The following is a 21,487-nucleotide window of genomic DNA, read 5'->3' as shown; positions in this document are numbered from 1 at the left end:
AAATGACCTTCTTACCCAGGAGGATCAATCTTTGTTTGTGTCTCTTTAGGAACATGAATATAGGCAATGCAACCAAAGACATGTAACTGGGAGATAGAGTAGGTTGTACTTGTCCAACTTCCAATGGAAATATCACTAGAAGGAGCATTTATAGGTAAATAATTTTGAGCATAAACTTCCATAAGAACTACCTCTACTCTAAACATCTTTGATAGACCGGCTTGAATAAGAAGACACCTCATGGCATTGATTATTATCCGATTTTTACACTCAACAACTCCATTTTGCTGATGAGAGTAGGGGATAATGAGTTCATGATGAATGCCATTAATATCACACATTCTTCAAAATCATTGGATATGTATTCTCCACCATTGGCACTTCATATAGTTTTAATAGCCCAACCAGTTTGAAGTTCAACATATTCGCGGTATCGTTGAAATACATTGAGAACTTTTGATTTATGTCGTTTAAAAAAAACGTGTAAATTGAAAAAAATCATCAACAAATGTAAGGAAATAGCAAAATTTGGAGTAGGATGGAGGGAATAGACCACAAATGTCAGTATAAATAAGCTCTAATAGATCTTGAGAGTGATGAGAAGTTGAAGATATAAAAGGTTCCCATCATGATAATTTAATATCCCCATTCTCTATATGACAACTTTGATTGATACTTCAAAAAGCCTAGTTTTCTTTTCTAGTGGAAAAGATGGAATTTTATGTACAGAAGGTTCCGATTCTGCATTTTTTTCATCCACCATTGATCGTTTTCCTTTGTCATCATGTTTTGTTAATCCTTGAAAGAAAAACACAAAAATCAGATGTCGAGATATGGCATGCCCTGTTTTGTGACTTGAATTTTGGTAGTCTATTGTGTCTTAAACGGTAAGAGATGGTGTAATAGTTAATGATACTAGGCTTGCATAGAATCTTGCCACCACTGATCCTTATGTGGAGAAGAAATAGCTTGCTCGTACATAATAGGGGAACATGGCATCAAATTTAATGTCATCTCATGAGGAGTATGAGAAGCATGTTCATCTTCAGTACGAAGGTTAATGTAGATATCAATGTGATGGCTATTTTTGTCACAATCCAATGAAGAGGATGGGATAGAGACATGAACTTGAGAATCAATAATATGAGATTCATTGGTCAGAAAATGAAAAGATGTTAGAATGGTTTGTGAACCATCAAATGCATCAATGGACCATTCACCACCCATAGTATGCTCATCAAAAATTATGTCACGACTTAAAGTGACCTTCTTATTAGAGATACGATCATAAAACTCATAGCCTTTGGCATTATCAAGATACCCAATGAAAATGACCTTCTTACCCAGGAGGATCAATCTTTGTTTGTGTCTCTTTAGGAACATGAATATAGGCAATGCAACCAAAGACATGTAACTGGGAGATAGAGTAGGTTGTACTTGTCCAACTTCCAATGGAAATATCACTAGAAGGAGCATTTATAGGTAAATAATTTTGAGCATAAACTTCCATAAGAACTACCTCTACTCTAAACATCTTTGATAGACCGGCTTGAATAAGAAGACACCTCATGGCATTGATTATTATCCGATTTTTACACTCAACAACTCCATTTTGCTGATGAGAGTAGGGGATAATGAGTTCATGATGAATGCCATTAATATCACACATTCTTCAAAATCATTGGATATGTATTCTCCACCATTGGCACTTCATATAGTTTTAATAGCCCAACCAGTTTGAAGTTCAACATATTCGCGGTATCGTTGAAATACATTGAGAACTTTTGATTTATGTCGTTTAAAAAAAACGTGTAAATTGAAAAAAATCATCAACAAATGTAAGGAAATAGCAAAATTTGGAGTAGGATGGAGGGAATAGACCACAAATGTCAGTATGAATAAGCTCTAATAGATCTTGAGAGTGATGAGAAGTTGAAGATATAAAAGGTTTTCGGTGATGTTTGCCCAAAGCACAATGTTCACATACACCAAGAGTTGAGTGAGGCTTCAATTGAAAACCATGCACTAATTCAAAAAGATATAAATCAACAATTTTTTAGAATTCAGCATGGGCAAGTCGAGAATGCGTGAGTTTGCTATCATGATTGCTTGGTGAAGTTACAACGTTAGTTACATCATCTGTTAATGAAATCTCAAATAGATTACCTTGACGAGGCGCACTTGCTGTCCATCCTTCTCAAGCCAACATTGAGTATGGTCAAAACTAATAAATAAACCAAGATCCACAAAATGAGAAATTGATAAAAGATTGCATTGTGAAGATTAGAAACACCTCGCAAAATTCAAGTAAAGGAGTGTGTTCCCAAGTAAAGATCACCAATACCCATAACTTGACATGTAGTATCATTGGCTAGATAAACCATCTTCTTGATTGGTAAAGTATGATAATTATGAAGCCATTGAGCTTGATATGTCATGTAGTGGAACCACAATTGACTATAAATGTAGCACCATCACAAACAAGACGCACTTTGATCTGATGAAATATGGTCGTTAACAAAATTCACCTTCTCGTGATCAATATCATCATGAGAGTTATCAATATCATAAGCTTGATTACGTTTATCATCATACTTTTTCTTTAGACATTAAGAAGTGGTATGATTTGTACAGCCACAATATGTACATCACATAGGTAGACTTGTGGTTGGTCTCTTACTAGATTGAGAGATCTCATGTTCTTCATATCATGTAATCTACCAAAAAAATTAGATTCATAATGTTCCTTTTTGTGACAATAATTGCAATTCCTGCTAGAAACATATTGTCGATTAGAGCATCGTCCATGAGAAAAGTGATTTACACCATGAGGGAACGGTGAAAAGGGGCACTTTTTGGAGGAAAGAAGAGTAGCCTCACAAGAATCTCAATGACGTGTAAGAAGAGCATCTACAGAGGGCTCTATATGTCGTTCATGACACTGTGAATATTCAACAAAAGATATGCAAGGAAAATCAATACCATTAAATAATCATGACAATATTATCATATTTTTCATCTTTGATAGTGTGAAGGAGCTCGACAACAAGTTGAGGTTGTGCAATAGGAGGAGCACCAGTACTAGCAAGTTGATTAAGAATTTCTTTGAATGATTCAATATGGGGGTAGAAACTTTGTAATCCAACCGGTCCATCATATTACGCAGATGAAGAGTTTTGGTGATAGATTTCTTCTTGGAAGTAGAAATAAGATATTTCCAAATATTGTTAGAAGTGGGAAGATTAAATACATCCAACATAAGAGAATCATGAAGAGTAGAAAAAATATACCATAGCCTTATCTTTCGTTGTCGACTCAGACGAAAATATTTGCTAATCAATAAATAACTACCCATCAGTAATAAGTGAACCAGCAACGTCAATAGGTCACTGAGGACATGGAGAATTTCCATATACATTGTCAGAAAGATCATCACCTTCACGAATCAAAGTCATCTTTGCCTCCCAACCAAGAAAACCATGGCCTTGAAAAATAGGAATAGAGCGATGACCACAAGAATAACCATTAATAATAGCAATATTCGCCATGGAGAGAGTGTGATGAAGATAAAAAATGTGTGAGTAATTAAAGGTATGTTTGAGAGCAATCGCCTTGATAATAAAAAATGAACGTCACCAAAATAGCAGTGTTAATACTTTTTGAGGACGTAAAGAATATATGAAGAAAAAAAGGCTTCATAATAAAAAATGAACGTCACCAAAATAACAGTGTTAATGCTTTTCGGGATAGGTAAAGAATAATATGTTAAAAAGTAGAAAAAAGTTCCTAAAGCATAGATGTAAAAGGGCATATGGCTGCCACACCAAGGATAGCGATCCAAGGTTTAAAAAATCAATGAAAAAGCTAAAGAAACTTCTGCATGACGATGCTTGTAGAACACATAAAAAAGAACTGCATAATAGTAAAAAAGTCATAACTTTCACCCTGTAACACTATTCTATAATCCTATTTATCGACCAAATCTTCAAATTTGGACCAAAAGGCCCTCAAAATTTGCCAAAAGCTTAAGGGATCAAAATCCTGCAACTTATTTCAATACACAACATAGACAAAGTTGATGTGTCATACAAAATCAAAGATACACAGATAAACATAGATTATTTTAGAAAGAAACCTACAAAATCTATGAATCATATCTCATCCATTCATATCTAACTAGATCCACATCACAACACATCCATTCATATCTCATTACATCACATTCACATCTCACCACATCTCTCCACATCCACTCACATCTCATCGCATCCATCACACCCATTCACATCCCACATTCATTCACATCTCATCACATCTATCCTCATCTTATCACATCTTGTTCACATCCATCCACATCACATCACATTCATTCCATCCACATTACATCACATCCACATCTATTCATATCACACCACATCCATTCACAGCTCATCACATTCATCCACATCCATTTATTCATTCACATTCACATCTATCCACGACCTCTCATTCACAAGATGGTCAAAATGTTTCCCCAACATTCTTGACATAAAACAATCATTTAAAAACAGGTCATAAATAGAGTTTCTAATGAACTCTCATCTTTCCACATTGTTCCACATCATTTCTCGTTATTCCACATTCTTCTCAATCAATTCACTTTGCTACTTCCTCATCCAATCATATCTATTCCCATCATTCCTCATCGAATCATATCTATTCCCATCATCCTTCATCCATTCTCATCCAATCACATCATATTACATCTCATCACATCTATCCACATCACATCTCATCACATCACATCCATTTATATTTATTCATATTCTTATCACATCACGTCACATCCACCCTCATCACATCTCATCCATTCACATCTATCTATATCCATATCTTATCACATCACATCTCATCCATTCACATCTACCTAGATCCACATCACATTACATTTATCCACCTTACATCTCATCCATCCATTCACATTACATCACATCCATTTATATTCATTCAGATCCACATCACATCACATCTCATCCATTCACATCTCATCACATCCACGTCACATTCATCCACCTTACATCTCATCCATCCATTCACATTACATCACATCCATTTATATTCATTCAGATCCACATCTCATCACATCTCATCCATTCACATCTCATCACATCCATTTACATCTCATCATATCATATTCACATCACATCACATCCATTCACACCTACCTAGATCCACATCACATCCATTCACATCTACCCAAATCCACATCACATCCATTCACGTCACACCACATCCATTCTCATCTTATCACATCACATTCACATCTCATCGCATCTCATCATATCCCTTTAGATATCATCACATCACATTCACATCTCATCGCATCTCATTATATCCATTCAGATATCATCACATCATATTCACATCCATTGATATCTCATCGCATCCATTCATATCCATTCATATCTCATCACATCCACTCACATCCATTCACATTCATTCATATCTCATCACATCCACTCACATCTCATCACACCCATTCACATCCATCACACCCATTCACATCTTATCACTCCTATTTACATCCCATCACACCCATCACTTTCATTTGCATCCATATCACCACATACATTCCATCCACATTACATCACATCTTATCACTCTTATTCACATCCCATCACACCCATCACTTTCATTTGCATCCATATCACCACATACATTCCATCCACATCTATCCATATCACATCATATTCATTCCATCCACATTACATCACATCCACATCTATTCATATCACACCACGTTCACATCTATTTATGTCACTTCACATCTACCCAAGTCCACATCACATCACATCTCAACTATCCACATCATATCTCATATAATTGAGGGTCTATTTATAGGTTAGGGTGGCCACTAACCAAGTCCAACTAGGTTCTAGAATTTTCCAGGTTCAGTTTGACTGAGGGTGACTGAGGGTGGCCACTAACCAAGTCCAACTGAGTTCTAGAATTTTCCAGGTTTAGTTTGACTGAACCAAGTCCAAATGGATTCTAGAATTTTCCAGGTTCAGTTTGATTGAATTTGGACAAGATTTGGACGAATTTGGCTCCCTTTTTTATTTGGTGATCGAAGAGAGAGGAGAGATAAAAATATCACAATTTTTTTGAGTTAAAAACCCGTCCACACATATGAAAGAGGCGCCTACCTCAAGAGTCCGTATTTCCTTACCAAGGTGTCAAAAATGCATCATTATTCCAAAATATATCTTTTTTAAGTAATATCTCATAATTTTTTACTAATAAACCTTGTACTCCAGTCAACTCTTCATCTTATGTAAGCATTTATTCATTTTTGGGTATTTTCTTTTATTCTTTTGGATTTATCTCATCCCAACACTTGGATTAATCCAATTGGCCCATCGAAACCTTAATTGGATCATAATCCAAATATTTATGAAAATGTAAACCCTTAGGTTAAGGTCCCTTATACACTTTTCAATTAATTCCTAATGCACATTGGAAAGTTCATTTTGAACTTCGGTTTCAGGGGAATCCATTTAAGACACTAGGAGGATTTTTATATCCAAAAATATCTCAATTTTGGATCATCTCTCTGTCTAGGCCAAAACAAGGTAAAACAAGATCTTTCTTCTATTTCAGAGAGGGGAATAAATACAAGAACAAAGGGGGAGGTCCTTATCCCTTTACACCTCAAAAGCTGGAGGGAGGAATCTTACCCCCACTTAAAAAACGCGAGATGTCCTCATCTCACAGCTCGAGGATAAACTCTTTCACCTTAAGATCGACTGGGATTCCTTATAGTTTGGTCAACCAACACAGAATCCTAGGATAGAGATCCCTTCTACAAGAAGAACATACAGAACGCATTATTAGAGAACAATTCATTCAAAACATATCATTCATATCCTTAACACAATAATGATCCAGCAGACCGAAAATTCCATCCTAACATTTCTCAATGAAATTTCTGTTATGCACGTTCTCAATTTGTCATTCCTTAATTAGATCCACTGGATCAAAGGTCACACATCATCAATCTGTTTCTTTTCCATAGAACAAGGGTTATCCGAGATTTACTTCAACTATCGTAATTTAACAGAATTGAGTCTCATTTTAGGGAGTCATCAGCCCAGGCTAATCCCATCCAATCCTATGGGTTAGCCAACCGCCCAACCACTATAGTGATGAGATGCATCAATTGCTCTCAAACATGCCTTTTATTATTCACACACTTTTTATCTTCATGGCACTCTCTCCATGGGTGAATATTGCTATTATTAATGGTTATTCTTGTGGTCATCGCTCTATTCCTATTTTTCAAGGCCATGGTTTTCCTAGCTGGGAGGCAAAGATGACTTTGATTCGTGAAGGTGATGATCTTTCTAATAATGTATATGGTTATTCTCCATGTCCTCAGCGACCTATTGACGTTGCTGGTTCACTTATTACTGGCAAATATTTTCATCTGAGTCAACAAAGAAAGATAAGGCTGTGGTATATTTTGTCTACTCTTCATGATTCTCTTATGTTGGATGTATTTAATCTTCCCACTTCTAACAATATTTGGAAATATATTTCTACTTCTAAGAAGAAATCTATCACCAAAACTCTTCACTTGCGTAATATGATGAACGAGTTGGATTACAAAGTTTCTACCCCCATATTGAATCATTCAAAGAAATTATTAATCAACTTGCTAGTACTAGTGCTCCTATTGCACAACCTCAACTTGTTGCCGAGCTCCTTCACACTATCAAAGATAAAAAATATGATAATATTGTCACGATTCTTTGTAACAAAGATGGTATTGATTTTCCTTGCATATCTCTTATTAAATATTCACAGCATCATGAATGACATATAGAGCCCTCTGTAGATGCTCTTCTTACACGTCATTGAGATTCTTGTGAGGCTACTCTTCTTACCTCCAAAAAGTGCCCCTTTTCACCTTTCCTCATGGTGTGAATCACTTTTCTAGTGGAGGATGCTCTAATTGACAATATGTTTCTAACAAGTATTGCAATTATTGTCACAAAAAGGAACATTACAAATCTGATTGTTTTGGCAGATTACATGAGATGAAGAACATGAGATCTCTCACTCGAGTAAGAGACCAACCACAAGTCTACCTATGTGATGTACATATTGTGGTTGAACAAATCATACCACTTCTCAATGTCTAAAGAAAAAGTATGATGATGAACGTAATCAAGCTTATGATATTGATCACGAGAAGGTGAATTGTGTTAACCACCATATTTCATCAGATTAAAGTGCTTCTTGTTTGTGATGGTGCTACATTTACAGTTGATTTGCTAGTAACTCCTTGGGTCCCTCCTCAAACTCTTACCTTGTTTCTATCTACACTAACACTCTCATTACTTCAATATGACATCAACTTAGCTGAAGATATAGCCCTAGAAGAATTAACCCTTATTAAACAAAATAATGAAAGAGATGATGACCCAACAATCATTATGGGCATTTTGAGGGGAGATCTTATATTAACTAGCCCGCAAGACATCTTCTTCTATCCCTTGCATCCTATAGTCCTCAACCTCCGTAGTTGCTGTGATGTGTTACAAAATTAAGACATCCTAGACAACAGTGTTGTCAAACTCGACTTGTTTGTTCCAGATGGTATACCAACAACACCAGCCAACTATGAGGTGGTAGCTAATACTTATCAATGGTTAATTATTCACGGGCGGTTAGAAGTATATAATACTCACCAACATTTAAGTCTTTGTGAGTCTACCTTATATCACCCGGTTGGCATCCTTAAGCTCTATACTAATATACACAAGCATTTGGAGGCTATGCTTACAAACGTAAGCTATAATTTTGATGCCACTCACATAAATTACTCAAATGTTGATAACAAAGAAATCCTTGAAATTCAAAACGTTTGTAAAGCTCATAAACCTAGCCACCCACCCCCTAGCTCTTCTCAAGGCGAAGATGAGGGTGCATCTTCATTTTTCAAGAACACTTTCTCTGTATATTCTAATATCGCCACTAGGCTGCTTAATCCTTATCCTAGCGTGCCACCTACTACCTCTTCCCAAGATGAATGTATCTACTCTTCCTTCTTTCTTCCAACATTACATTTTCCCACTAACACTCTCACCCCCGCCGAGGAGGTATTGGCACCTATCCCATCTCCACCACGACAACCTTAGGAGGTACGTAATCTGCCTCAACTTGATAATGTTGTGCCTTATACTGAACAAAATGTTTTGGATTTCTTGATAGCTACCAAATATGAGGAGTTTATCCAACAAGGCAATCCACTATTACATCTGACACTCATGTTCAAAGTGTTGAATGCAGATTACTTATTTCAATCCCACCCGTCAAATTCTACCAGAAGCTTATTCGGCAGTCACACCCACAAGGCAACACTATGTACCATATCCCCTTCCGTTGGTAGGAGAAGGAAAATTGTGGGTCAATGTCGCAAAACACACAAAGCTAGCAAACCCTCATCTCTCTAACTTGCTGGAAATTTGCCTGGTCACATTCATGATCAGCTATTGTTACAGAAGATGAAGGAAGCGACATCCTGTGCACACCAGAGGTGGATACACCACCATTCACACGAATGAAGAAGTGCCACAATTGTTAGATTTTAGAGTCCAACCTACATGGAGATAATAATTTTTAACAGTGCCTGAATATAGCAAAGTTTACATGAGTGCACTGCCAAAATTGCACGTGGATCCACTATACATGCTATCAAGAGAACGTGGATGCCACTGGAGTTCAAGGACACCAAAAGCAAGGATTCTCATGTCTGCTACAACTTTCCTATATTCAATCCAACAACATTTGGGAATATTCAAGAATAAAGACAGCAACTGCTAACCTGGGATCAAGGATTGGAACGAAATGCCTAATGAAATTGTGGCCGTGTGAGGTTCATGAAGTTATTGGTGGTACTCATAGATCAACTTAAAGAACCCTATGATTTCTTTGAAGCGTAGCATCTACAGTTTGACATGAACAAAGGGCCTTTATACGAGAGAGGGATGTTGCTATATTACCACCCCTTAAAATGTCTTCCAGCTTATATGTATCTCACATTTGAAGACATGATCGACGCCGGCTTTTGGAAGTCTCATTCGGTCCGTTGAACACTCCAGAAACTCCAAATTGTATATAAGGCATTTTCTCATAATGAAAAGGACACAATCCCCTTTGTGCTATTGAGATCTCTCCCCTTGTGCTTGTGAGAGAGTGAGGAGTGAGAGCATTCTAGCATTGTGCCTCTTTCATGCTTGTGTGTTTATGCTTATATGAGAGAGTGAGAGAGAGTGTGATTGGTCTATGTGATGGTGTGAGCGACTCCACGGTGACAGAGCTGAGGTGGAGCTTGGAGTTTGGAGCTTTACAAAGCGAGCTTGAAGGCCTCAAGGGACTCGAGATCGAAGCATTGATAAGTACCCCATGACGGTTGTGTTCTATTGCTTATCCATTAGATGAATGTGTAGAGTTCTCTCTTGGAGGTGAGACAACCCATAACATCCACATACTTTTGGGCATCTTTTCTCTCGATAGTGGAAATTTTTGTTCCAATTATTGTATTAGTTGTTTGGCCCCTTGTTAAGCCCCTTGTTTTAAGTCCACTTCCCGCATCGACTAATGTGACTCAAGGTGCAAAATACTTATCCAATAGTTTCCAAAATGATTATGCCACATCTAAAGAGTGGAATACAAGTTGAAGACACAGTCAATGGCTCCTTAGCTTTTCAATTTTTGTGAATTTTTGAAAAGAAGAAAAACAGAACACCAACCTTCTCATTCACGTTGATGATTCCAGTGATACAAATATCAAAATAAACTAGAAAAAACAGTGAAGCTATATTCTAAGACCACTCCACCACACACATACACAACAAACACAACCCATTTCTCATAATTTTTTACTCCCACACAAATCTTATCCATTCATTTCCTACACATTTCACTACCAGAATTCAAAGGTAATCATGAATCTTATGCAATGGGATATTAAACTCCAAGAGGAAGGAAGAACCAAAGGTGTTTCCTCGACAATGGTGTCAAAAATGTTATGGACTACCACACCTCCAAGAGGGAACTAACAAGATAGAGTTCAAGGAATGCAACAAGAAAGAGAGCAAGCTAACAAAGCATATGCGAAAAAAATCAAGGCTCTCAATGAGACAATCATCACCAAACAAAGTAGAGGCGCAAAGACGACAAGAGACAATATCACAATCGGAAGCACAATTACAGGATACACAAAGACTGGCAGCACAATAATTAAATCAAATTATTGAGACCCATGAAATAGAAGCAACTGCCACAAGAGCATAGGAAGCAAAAAAAAGAAGATTTGAGGAACTGGATGCTGAAAGGATGGTTAGGAGAGACAACCATTTCCAACCAGCTCAACAACGTTAATATCCACATGCACAAAATAGAAGCAACTGCCACAAGAGCACAGGAAGCAAAAAAAAGAAGATTTGAGGAACTGGATGCTGAAAGGATGGTTAGGAGAGACAACCATTTCCAACCAGCTCAACAACGTTAATATCCACATGCACAATTTGGATCACCAATTGGGTGCACAAAGGAGTCCACAAATGGAGCCCACGAATGACCTGTGTATCCTCCTTGAGCGTGCCTCGGAATTGGGACACTTGCTAGTAAGTCCTCGGGCCTCTCCTCAAACTCTTACCTTGTTTTTATCTACATTAACACTCTCATTACTTCATTATGACATCAACTTAGCTGAAGATATAGGCCTAGGAGAATTAACCCTTATTAAACAAAATACTGAAAGAGATGCTGACCCAACAATCATTATGGGAATTTTGAGGGGGGATCTTATATTAACTAACCTGCAAGACATCTTCTTCTATCCCTTGCATCCTATAGTCCTCAACCTCCATACTTGGTGTGGTGTGCTACAAAATTCACACATCTTGGACAATAGTATTGACAAACTCGACCTATTTGTTTCTAGATGCCATACCAGTGGTATGAGTGACTCCACGATGATAGAGTTGAGGTGAAGCTTGGAGTTTGGAACTTTACAAAAAAAGCGAGCTTGGAGGCCTCAAGGGACTCGAGATCAAAGCATTGGTAAGTACCCCACGACGGTTGTGTTCTATTCCTTATCCATTAGATGAATGTGTAGAGTTCTCTCTTGGAGGTGAGGCAACCCATAACATGCACATACGTTTGGGCAGCTTTTCTCCCGATAGTGGAAAGTTTTGCTCCACATATTGTATTAGCTATTTGGCCCCTTGTTTAAGTCCACTTCCCACATCGACTATAGTGATTCTGTGGGTGCAAATTACTTATCCAACAGTCACCAAAATGATTGTGCCACGTCTAAGGAGTGGAATGCAAGTTCAAGGCATAGTCAATGGCTCCTTATTTTTTAAATTTTTGTGAATTTTTTAAAAGAAGGAAAATAGAACACCAACCTTCTCATTCATGTTGATTATTCCAATGATGCAAATATCAAAATAAACTAGAAAAAACAATGAAGCTCTATTCTAAGACCTCTCTACCACACACATACACAACTAATTTCTCACGATTTTTTGCTTCCACACAAATCTGATCCATTCATTTCCTACACAATGCACTACTAGAATTCAAAGGCAATCATGAATCTTATGCAATGGGATCTGAAACTCCAAGAGGAAGTAAGAACCAAAGGTGTTTCCCTGACAGTGGTGTCCAAAATGTTATGGGCTACCACACCTCCAAGAGGGAACTAACAAGAAAGAGTGCAAGGACTGCAACAAGAAAGAGAGCAAGCTAACAAAGCACATGCGAAAAAAATCAAGGTCCTCAATGAGACAATTATCACCAATCAAACAGAGGTGCAAAGAAGACATGAGATAGTATCACAACTGGAAGCGTAATAACAGGATACACAAAGACTGGTAGCACAACAATTAAATCAAATTACTGAGGCTCATCAAAGAGAAGCGGTTTCGAGAAGAGCACGGGAGGTGGCAACAAGAAGATTTGAGGAACTAGATCCTGAGAGGATGGTCAAGAGACAGCCATTTCTAACCAGCTCAGCAACGTTCATATCCACATGCAGGATCTGGCTTGCCAATTGGCCACACAAGAAAGGAGTCAACGAACAGAGCCCACCGATGATCTGCGTACCCTCCTTGAGCATGCCTCAAAATTGGGACAGTTGCCAATAACTCCTCGGGCCCCTTCTCAAACTCTTACCTTGTTTTTATCTACACTAACACTCTCATTACTTCAATATGACATCAATTTAGCTGAAGATATAGGCCTAGGAGAATTAACCCTTATTAAACAAAATATTGAAAGAGATGCTGACCCAATAGTCATTATGGGAATTTTGGGGGGGAATCTTATATTAACTAACCCGAAAGACATCTTCTTCTATCCCTTCCATCCTATAGTCCTCAACCTCCATAGTTGGTGTGGTGTGTTAACAAAATTCAAACATCCTCTCGATAATAGTGTTGACAAACTCGACCTGTTTGTTCCAGATGGCATACCAACGATGCCAACCAACTACAAGAAGGCAGCTAATATTTATCAATGGTTAATTAGTCAATCACAGGTGGTTAGAAGTATATAATACTCACCAGCATTTAAATCTTTGTGCGTCTACCTTATATCACCCGGTTGGCATCCTTAAGCTCTATACTAATATACACAAGCATTTGGAGGCTATGCTCATAAACATAAGCTATAATTTTGATGCTACTCACATAAATTACCTGAATGTTGATAACGAAGAAATCCCTAAAATTCAAAACTTTTTTAAAGCTCATAAACCTAGCCACCCCACCCCCTAGCTCTAGTCAAGGCGAAGATGAGGGTCCATCTTCATTTTTCAAGAACACTTACCCTGTATATTCTAATATCGCTAGTAGGCTACTTAATCCTTATCCTAGCGCACCACCTACTACCTCTTCCCAAGTTGAATGTATCTACTCTTCCTTCTCTCTCGCCAGAATTAGATTTTCCCACTAACACTCTCGCATCCGAGGAGGTATTGGCACCTATCCCATCTCCACCACAATAGCCTCAGGAGGTACGTAATCTGCCTCCACTTGATAATGTTGTGCCTTATATTGAACAAAATGTTTTGGATTCCTTGACAGAGCTGCTGAATATGAGGAGTTTATCCAACAAGGCAATCCACTATTACATCCGACACTCATGTTCAAAGTGCTGATGCAGATTAGTCCTTTAGATTCCACCCGCAAGATTCTACCAGAAGTTTATTCGGTAGTCACACCCACAAGGCAACACTATGTGCCATATCCTCTTCATGCCACAGCTCCAGAATTAGAAGAATTACTTCCGTTGGCAGGAGAAGGAACATTGTTGGCCAATGTCACAAAACACACAAAGCTAGCAAACCCTCATCTCTCTAACTTGCTGGAAATCGCGTGGTCACATTCATGATCAGCTATTGTTATAGAAGATGAAGGAAGCGACATCTTGTGCATGCCAGAGGTGGATACACCACCATTCACACAAATGAAGAAGCGCCACAATTGCCAGATTTTGGAGTCCAACCTACATGGAGACAATAATTTTTAACAGTGCCTGAATAGAGTAGAGTTTACATGAGTGCACCGCCAACACTGTGCGTGGATCCACTATACATGCCTATCAAGAGAAGGTGGACACCGCTCGAGTTCAAGGATGCCAAAAGCAGGGATTCTCATGTCTATTAAAACTTTCCTATATTCAATCCAACAACATTTGGGAATATTCAAGAACAAAGATAGCACAACTACTGATCTCGATCAAGGCTTGGCGCAAAATACCTAACCCTGCAATTGTGGGTGGCCAGTGTTAGGTTCATGAAGTTATTGGCGAGCATGAACCCTCACAAAAGTGAGCCTCACAAGCATGTGTGTGAGGAGTTGTGTCATTTGTAAGGCCTTGTATGATGAATCCACACTATGGTTTTTTGTAGATACTTACAACCTCAACGTGTTGAATCATCCAATCATGAGTTTATTTATCAATCTTTGAATCCTCAAAGTATCCGTGCTTCTTACTACTTGTATTCATCAAATCATGAGATGCTTTGTCAATCTTTGCATCCTCACAGGATCCATGTTTCTTATTACGTCTAATCATGCAATCATACAATCAAGTGTTTTGTTAATCTTTGCACCCTAAAGGCATCTGTGCTTCTTTTTACTTACAATCATCTAGTGAGGCATTACAATCATGCATATATTATGTGGGCGTAACATGTAGGTTTTTGCTACCAAGATGACCTTCATCATATATTGTTAACTAGAAAGAACCCTTGTTACTACAAAGAGCCTCTCTCTCTCTCTCTCTCTCTCTCTCTCATCTTCCCCTCACTCTCTCTCGTCTTACCCTCATTTCTGTCTTTAGATTTAAAGGCTTGAATGTACACTTGAATGTACACTTGAAAGTACTCTTCTATGAATTACTTTTTTAAGTAGTTCTCGTAGGTGCTAGTTATGTACTAACAACAAAGTTCATTAAGGAACTTGTGTATTAATTAGATCATAAGCACTTAAGAGCATGAAAATCGAGCACATGAGCTGTAGAACTATCTTTCACTTGATTAGAAATAATTTGTAGCCAATTTTATATGGTTTTATGAATCCATAAGGCTCATTTGTGCACGCATGGTTTTGTGTGGATGTTGACATGAAGGAAGGGATGGGTGCTGTATAGTTATGGGAACAAGATGACATGAAACAAGGATCAAACCAGTACTAGTGGGATGGCCATTCCTCTATAATGTTGAGAATGATATTAGCAGCTTATGTTATATTAGATCCCACGAAGTTATAACAACTCCATCCCTAAGTGGCATTAATGCCTACTTCTTTCATCCCTTCTTGCGATTTTCAATCAACACTGGAGTACATTCTCTCACATTGAACCAACATTTTCAAGCACTACACCCTCTCACAATTAACCAACATCCATATAATTATATAGCAATACACCCTCTCATAATTAACATCATCTTCAACCAATTGTAATAATGATTGATGCGCACAACGTGAGAATGTAATCTTATACATGAAGATTCAAGCATAAGCATGGGAGACAAGCATGAAGATTGTGGTGTTGCCCATAACGTGTTGCAAAACGAGCTTAGTAAGTTTTAGCATAATTACTAGCATGAGCTTATAGATTATAGATTTAATTATATCATAATGGCCTTTATCATTTCAAGAGTACCCTTTTGTAGCCTTGATTAATTCTCAACCAATTCAAGTGATCATCTACAGGTAAGAACATTACAAAATGGGAGCTAGTTGCACGACTCAAATTAAGCGCATGAGACTTAAGGCCTAGCTCTAAAATATAAGAAAAAGCTCAATCGAGCACAATATAATGCATTATATAGAAGGGAACGGAATGTCATCTCCCACCCACACTTTTTTAAGCTTACTCTACACACAAGAAAAATATCATGACTCCAAACAATTGTACCTAAACATATAATGACTTGAGCAAAGCGAGTTGCAACATATGTTAATTGAAGCTAATGAATCTAGAGTGCACCAACGTAGTTTGGGATCGCTTCCTTATTTGGATGATGAGATGTAGACATGGGACATGACAATCATGCAAGACGCAATGTAAAGTCCCCCCGTACTTTTTACTTTTAAAAAAGGAAGACGTATTAAAACTTTTCACTTGAAACCAGAACCCTAATTTTATCCAATAAAGTATTGGACTATTCATAGTAATTGGTTATGTACTGATATAGTGCAATGACGTAACTAGATGTGGCGGTAGCACATTGATATGTGGTAACAGAAGACAATAGGTATGGGTAGCGATATTCGGTGATATTATAGCAGTGATATTAGGTGGCTGGGTCGACGACGAAACCTTCACGGGTGTAAGACTGGCGGTAGCGGGCCGTCTCAAGAGACCAGGCGAGGGTTCCGGAAATGCAAGAGGACAGGGCGTCTAGGTAGGTGCGCACACAGGGTTGCTGGAGGGCGGGAGCGGGGCTGTTCTGAATGATAGCGAAGAGATCAACACAACGGGCATCCAGGTCCTCTGTCATTTGGACGACGCGGTCGACAGCCTCCTGGAAGGTGGCGCACGCTGTGTCGGCAGTGTTGTACACGATGGAGGGGAGATTGAAGTAGTCGCCCACCGCTATCTCGACTCGACATGAGAGAAGGTCGTTGCAAAGGCACATGTAGTCCATGGCAGCGTTGCGGAGCTGCCCAATAAGAGGGTGGGCGTAGGTGGCCTCATCGAGCTCGATTTCGAGCGCATATTCCACGAGGGTGAACGCAGGGAGGATAAAGGAGGCCTGGCGGCGGATGTCCATGTAGGCGTCCACGTCCGGAAGGCGTTGCACGCTGCGGAAGGCTGCCTGCGCCTTGACGCCGTTGAAATAGTCGGCCATGGTGGCGGTGAATCGGGCACGGAGGCCAGCCGGCATGTCCTTGCACGCCTCCGCCCACACCTTGGCCAGTGCCTCGAGCCCGGCTCTATTCTTGCTCATGGCCTTGCAAGCCGCCAATGGGGAAAGGTCGAACCGTTGCTTATCCTCTTCATGATTATCACCCTTGCGCAGGATCGCCAACACGAGGTCCGCTCGCTGTGCGCTGGCGGCGTAGTCGGAGCCCAGGGCATCGGGGTGGTCGTCGTCCGTGTCGGAGATAAAGAGCCAGGAGATAATCTTGGTGACCTGGATGAGGCGTGTTAGCCTGCCCTTGGGTATGGTTCGACAGAGCAAACGGGGCAGCACGCAATCCACCACGAACTGGCGGGCGGCGGCGGAGGGCGGCAGCGCCACGCCAAGGACCCACCCCTCGCACTGCTCCCTCACCACCTCGTATTCTGGGTGCAACAGTGAGGGGAACGAGCAGCGCAGAGACGGCATGCGGAAGCTGAGCTCATGATTACCAGGCACGCGCAAGCTAGGTGAGCTACTGGCGGCGGATGCAGCAGCAGGGGGCACGGCGTCACAAGAGAGCTTGACGCTTGGCGCAGATGTCGACTCCATCTCTCTCTCTCTCTGTCTCACACACACACAGACACTCTAGTCTCCTGGAAGGTGGCGCACAATGTGTCGGGACGTAGAAACACACACACTCTAGTAACTATTCATTGGCTTCTGGATTCTCTGTTCCGACACCTCCTCAAATTTATAGGCGAGATACCACACTCCCGAGTCCCACAACGCCGACCAATTACGAGACGTGTGTTTAGTCGTGGAAAAGAGAAGACATCCACGACCACAAGAGACAAAGAGACAAACCGGTCAGTTCAAAGTAGAGGGGAGAAAAAACAAAGACTCTCACGCGATAAAAATCTGTGACTTTCACACGCAACAAAATGAAAGGTGAAAGCCTTTCATTTTCTTGCACGTGAAAGGCTTTTTATTGGTGGTGTATATTCGTTTTTACATTATAATTTGTAAGGTTTAAAAATCTTAGAATGTAAGGTTAAAAAACTAAAATTTTTGTTTTGAACATTATAATTTATAAGGTTAAAAACTATACCAAAAAAATGACCGAAAAACGAAGGAAATTTTATTGATAGAACCAAGAAAATAGACATGCACCCAAAAAAAATATTTATATTGCTGAAAACGAAACATGAGGTAATTACATGTGAATTTGAAAATCATGGCCATGGAGCATTATATGCTTCTTGGTGAAAACCAAGCATGAGGTAAATACATTCGAAATTGAAAATCAAGGAAATGGAGCTCTACACAAAACATGCTTCCTCTTCAGTGATCCCTACATACCTACATATTTCAGCAGAGAGTGGAACAAATTCGTCTCCATCTACTATGGCTTTCTTGAATTTAGAGACAAACCGGTCACTTCAAAGTACGTCGAGGGGAGAAAAAACAAAGACTTTCACAATATAAAAATATGTGACTTTCACACCCAAGCAAATGAAAGGCCTTTCGTTTTCTTGCGCGGAAGAAAGGCTTTTGTTTTCTTGCACGTGAAAGGCTTTTTTTTGGTGTATATTCACTCGAATGTATTAATTAATTTTTTTGGGTGGTGTATATTCGTTCTTAAATTATTATTTGTAAGGTTTAAAAATCTTAGAATGTAAGGTTTAAATTATAATTTGTAAGGTGTAAAAATCTTAGAATGTAAGGTAAAAAAACTAAAATTTTTGTTTTGAACATTACAATTTGTAAGTTTAAAAACTATATCAAAAAAAAGACCGAGAAACGAAGGAAATTTTAGCGATAGAACGAGGAAAATAGACATGCACCCCAAAAAAATATTTATATTGCTGAAAACCAAACATAAGGTAATTACATGTGAATTTGAAAATCAAGGCCATGGAGCACTATATGCTTTTTGGTGAAAACCAAGCGTGAGGTAATTACATTCGAGATTGAAAATCAAGGACATGAAGCACTACACAAAACATGCTTCCTCTCTTCGATGATCCCTACATACCTACATATTTCAGGAGAGAGTGGAACAAATTAGTGAATTTGTATGCCCTTTCCCAAAGTGATAAATAAGATGTGTTGTAATCATGAGGAGATGCTTGCTCTTTATCATCATCGATTACTATAGGATTCGCTCGACTACCTGGTGCACTATTGTTTTTTTCTTGCATTTCTTACTCTCCTTTCAGAATCGTCATTTTCTTCCTCTACATTATCTGTTTCCTCTCTTGTATTTACAGGGTGGAAGGAGTATTGGTGAAAAATATCTCTTCGATATCTATGCAATGTGTCAGGTGAGGGACTTTCATTACCTTCCATACAGCAACGGACCTTTTTCTGCTCATGCTTGAGCCCGTCTTTGGAGTTATCCAAGACACGACTGGGTAGTACTTTCCAGTGTGAACCATTTTTACCAGTGTACTTTGCAATGATGCGCCCAGTTTATTTGCAATGTAAGTATCCATGTATACATATGCTCTTTCAAAAAGAGTGACTGTGACAAATAGACTTTATTCTTTCAGTCCACCTGGCCATATAAAGCGTACAGTTGTCTTCCTCTTGTTATTTCTTCAACATATATCTTATGTGAAAAGAACTTAAAGTGAGCCTTTTTCAAGTCTTTCATACAATAACCCACCATACCTTCAAAGGTGTGCATTTTTATCTGTTTAAGTCCTCTACATATTACCAATCCTCCCTCGGGCTTAAACATATCCCAACTTAAATATCTTTTTATTATTTTCCCTATGCCATTATATTGATATAATAACTTAAGTATATGAGGGAGGGTGCCATTATACTGATAACCATCTGAAAATGCAAGTGGTTTAAGGTTCCACCTTTTTTAATTGCAGAAATTCCTTTCAAACACTCCATTCTAACAAATTCCTCTAAATGTTCCCAACATGAAAATTTAATATCCCCATTCTCTATGACAACTTTGACTGATACTTCAAAAAGCCTAGTTTTCTTTTCTAGTGGAAAAGATGGAATTTTATGTACAGAAGGTTTCGATTCTGCATTTTTTTTCATCCACCAGTGGTCGTTTTCCTTTGTCATCATGTTTTGTTAATCCTTGAAAGAAAAACACAAAAATCAGATGTAGAGATATGGCATGCCCTGTTTTGTGACTTGAATTTTGGTAGTCTATTGTGCCTTAAACGGTAAGAGATGGTGTAATAGTTAATGATACTAGGCTTGCATAGAATCTTGCCACCACTGATCCTTATGTGGAGAAGAAATAGCTTGCTCGTACATAATAGGGGGACATGGCATCAAATTTAATGTCATCTCATGAGGAGTATGAGAAGCATGTTCATCTTCAGTACGAAGGTTAATGTAGATATCAATGTGATGGCTATTTTTGTCACAATCCAATGAAGAGGATGGGATAGAGACATGAACTTGAGAATCAATAATATGAGATTCATTGGTCAGAAAATGAAAAGATGTTAGAATGGTTTGTGAACCATCAAATGCATCAATGGACCATTCACCACCCATAGTATGCTCATCAAAAATTGTGTCACGACTTAGAGTGACCTTCTTATTAGAGATACGATCATAAAACTCATAGCCTTTGGCATTATCAAGATACCCAATGAAAATGACCTTCTTACCCAGGAGGATCAATCTTTGTTTGTGTCTCTTTAGGAACATGAATATAGGCAATGCAACCAAAGACTTGTAATAACTGGGAGATAGAGTAGATTGTACTTGTCCAACTTGCAATGGAAATATCATTAGAAGGAGCATTTATAGGTAAATAATTTTGAGCATAAACTTCCATAAGAACTACCTCTACTCTAAACATCTTTGATAGACCGGTTTGAATAAGAAGACACCTCATGGCATTGATTATTATCCGATTTTTACACTCAACAACTCCATTTTGCTGAGGAGAGTAGGGGATAATGAGTTCATGATGAATGCCATTAACATCACACATTCTTCAAAATCATTGGATATGTATTCTCCACCATTGGCACTTTATATAGTTTTAATAGGCCAACCAGTTTGAAGTTCAACATATTCGCGGTATCGTTG

General features: G+C 38.7%; 1 protein-coding gene across 1 annotated transcript; it reads right to left on the bottom strand.

The window, feature by feature from the left end:
• Positions 1 to 16,858: 16,858 nt before the first annotated feature.
• On the bottom strand, positions 16,859 to 18,019 carry LOC147639033 (microbial Terpene synthase-like protein 13). The gene has a single exon (XM_086793314.1). The coding sequence runs from the start codon at positions 18,017 to 18,019 to the stop codon at positions 16,859 to 16,861; it is 1,161 nt and encodes a 386-aa protein (XP_086649440.1).
• Positions 18,020 to 21,487: the final 3,468 nt, after the last annotated feature.

The sequence above is a fragment of the Cibotium barometz genome, chromosome 4, assembly GCF_041138505.1.
Source record: "Cibotium barometz isolate CiBa-2024 chromosome 4, ASM4113850v1, whole genome shotgun sequence".
Lineage (NCBI taxonomy): Eukaryota > Viridiplantae > Streptophyta > Polypodiopsida > Cyatheales > Cibotiaceae > Cibotium > Cibotium barometz.
This window is presented reverse-complemented; position numbering and strand designations above follow the sequence as displayed.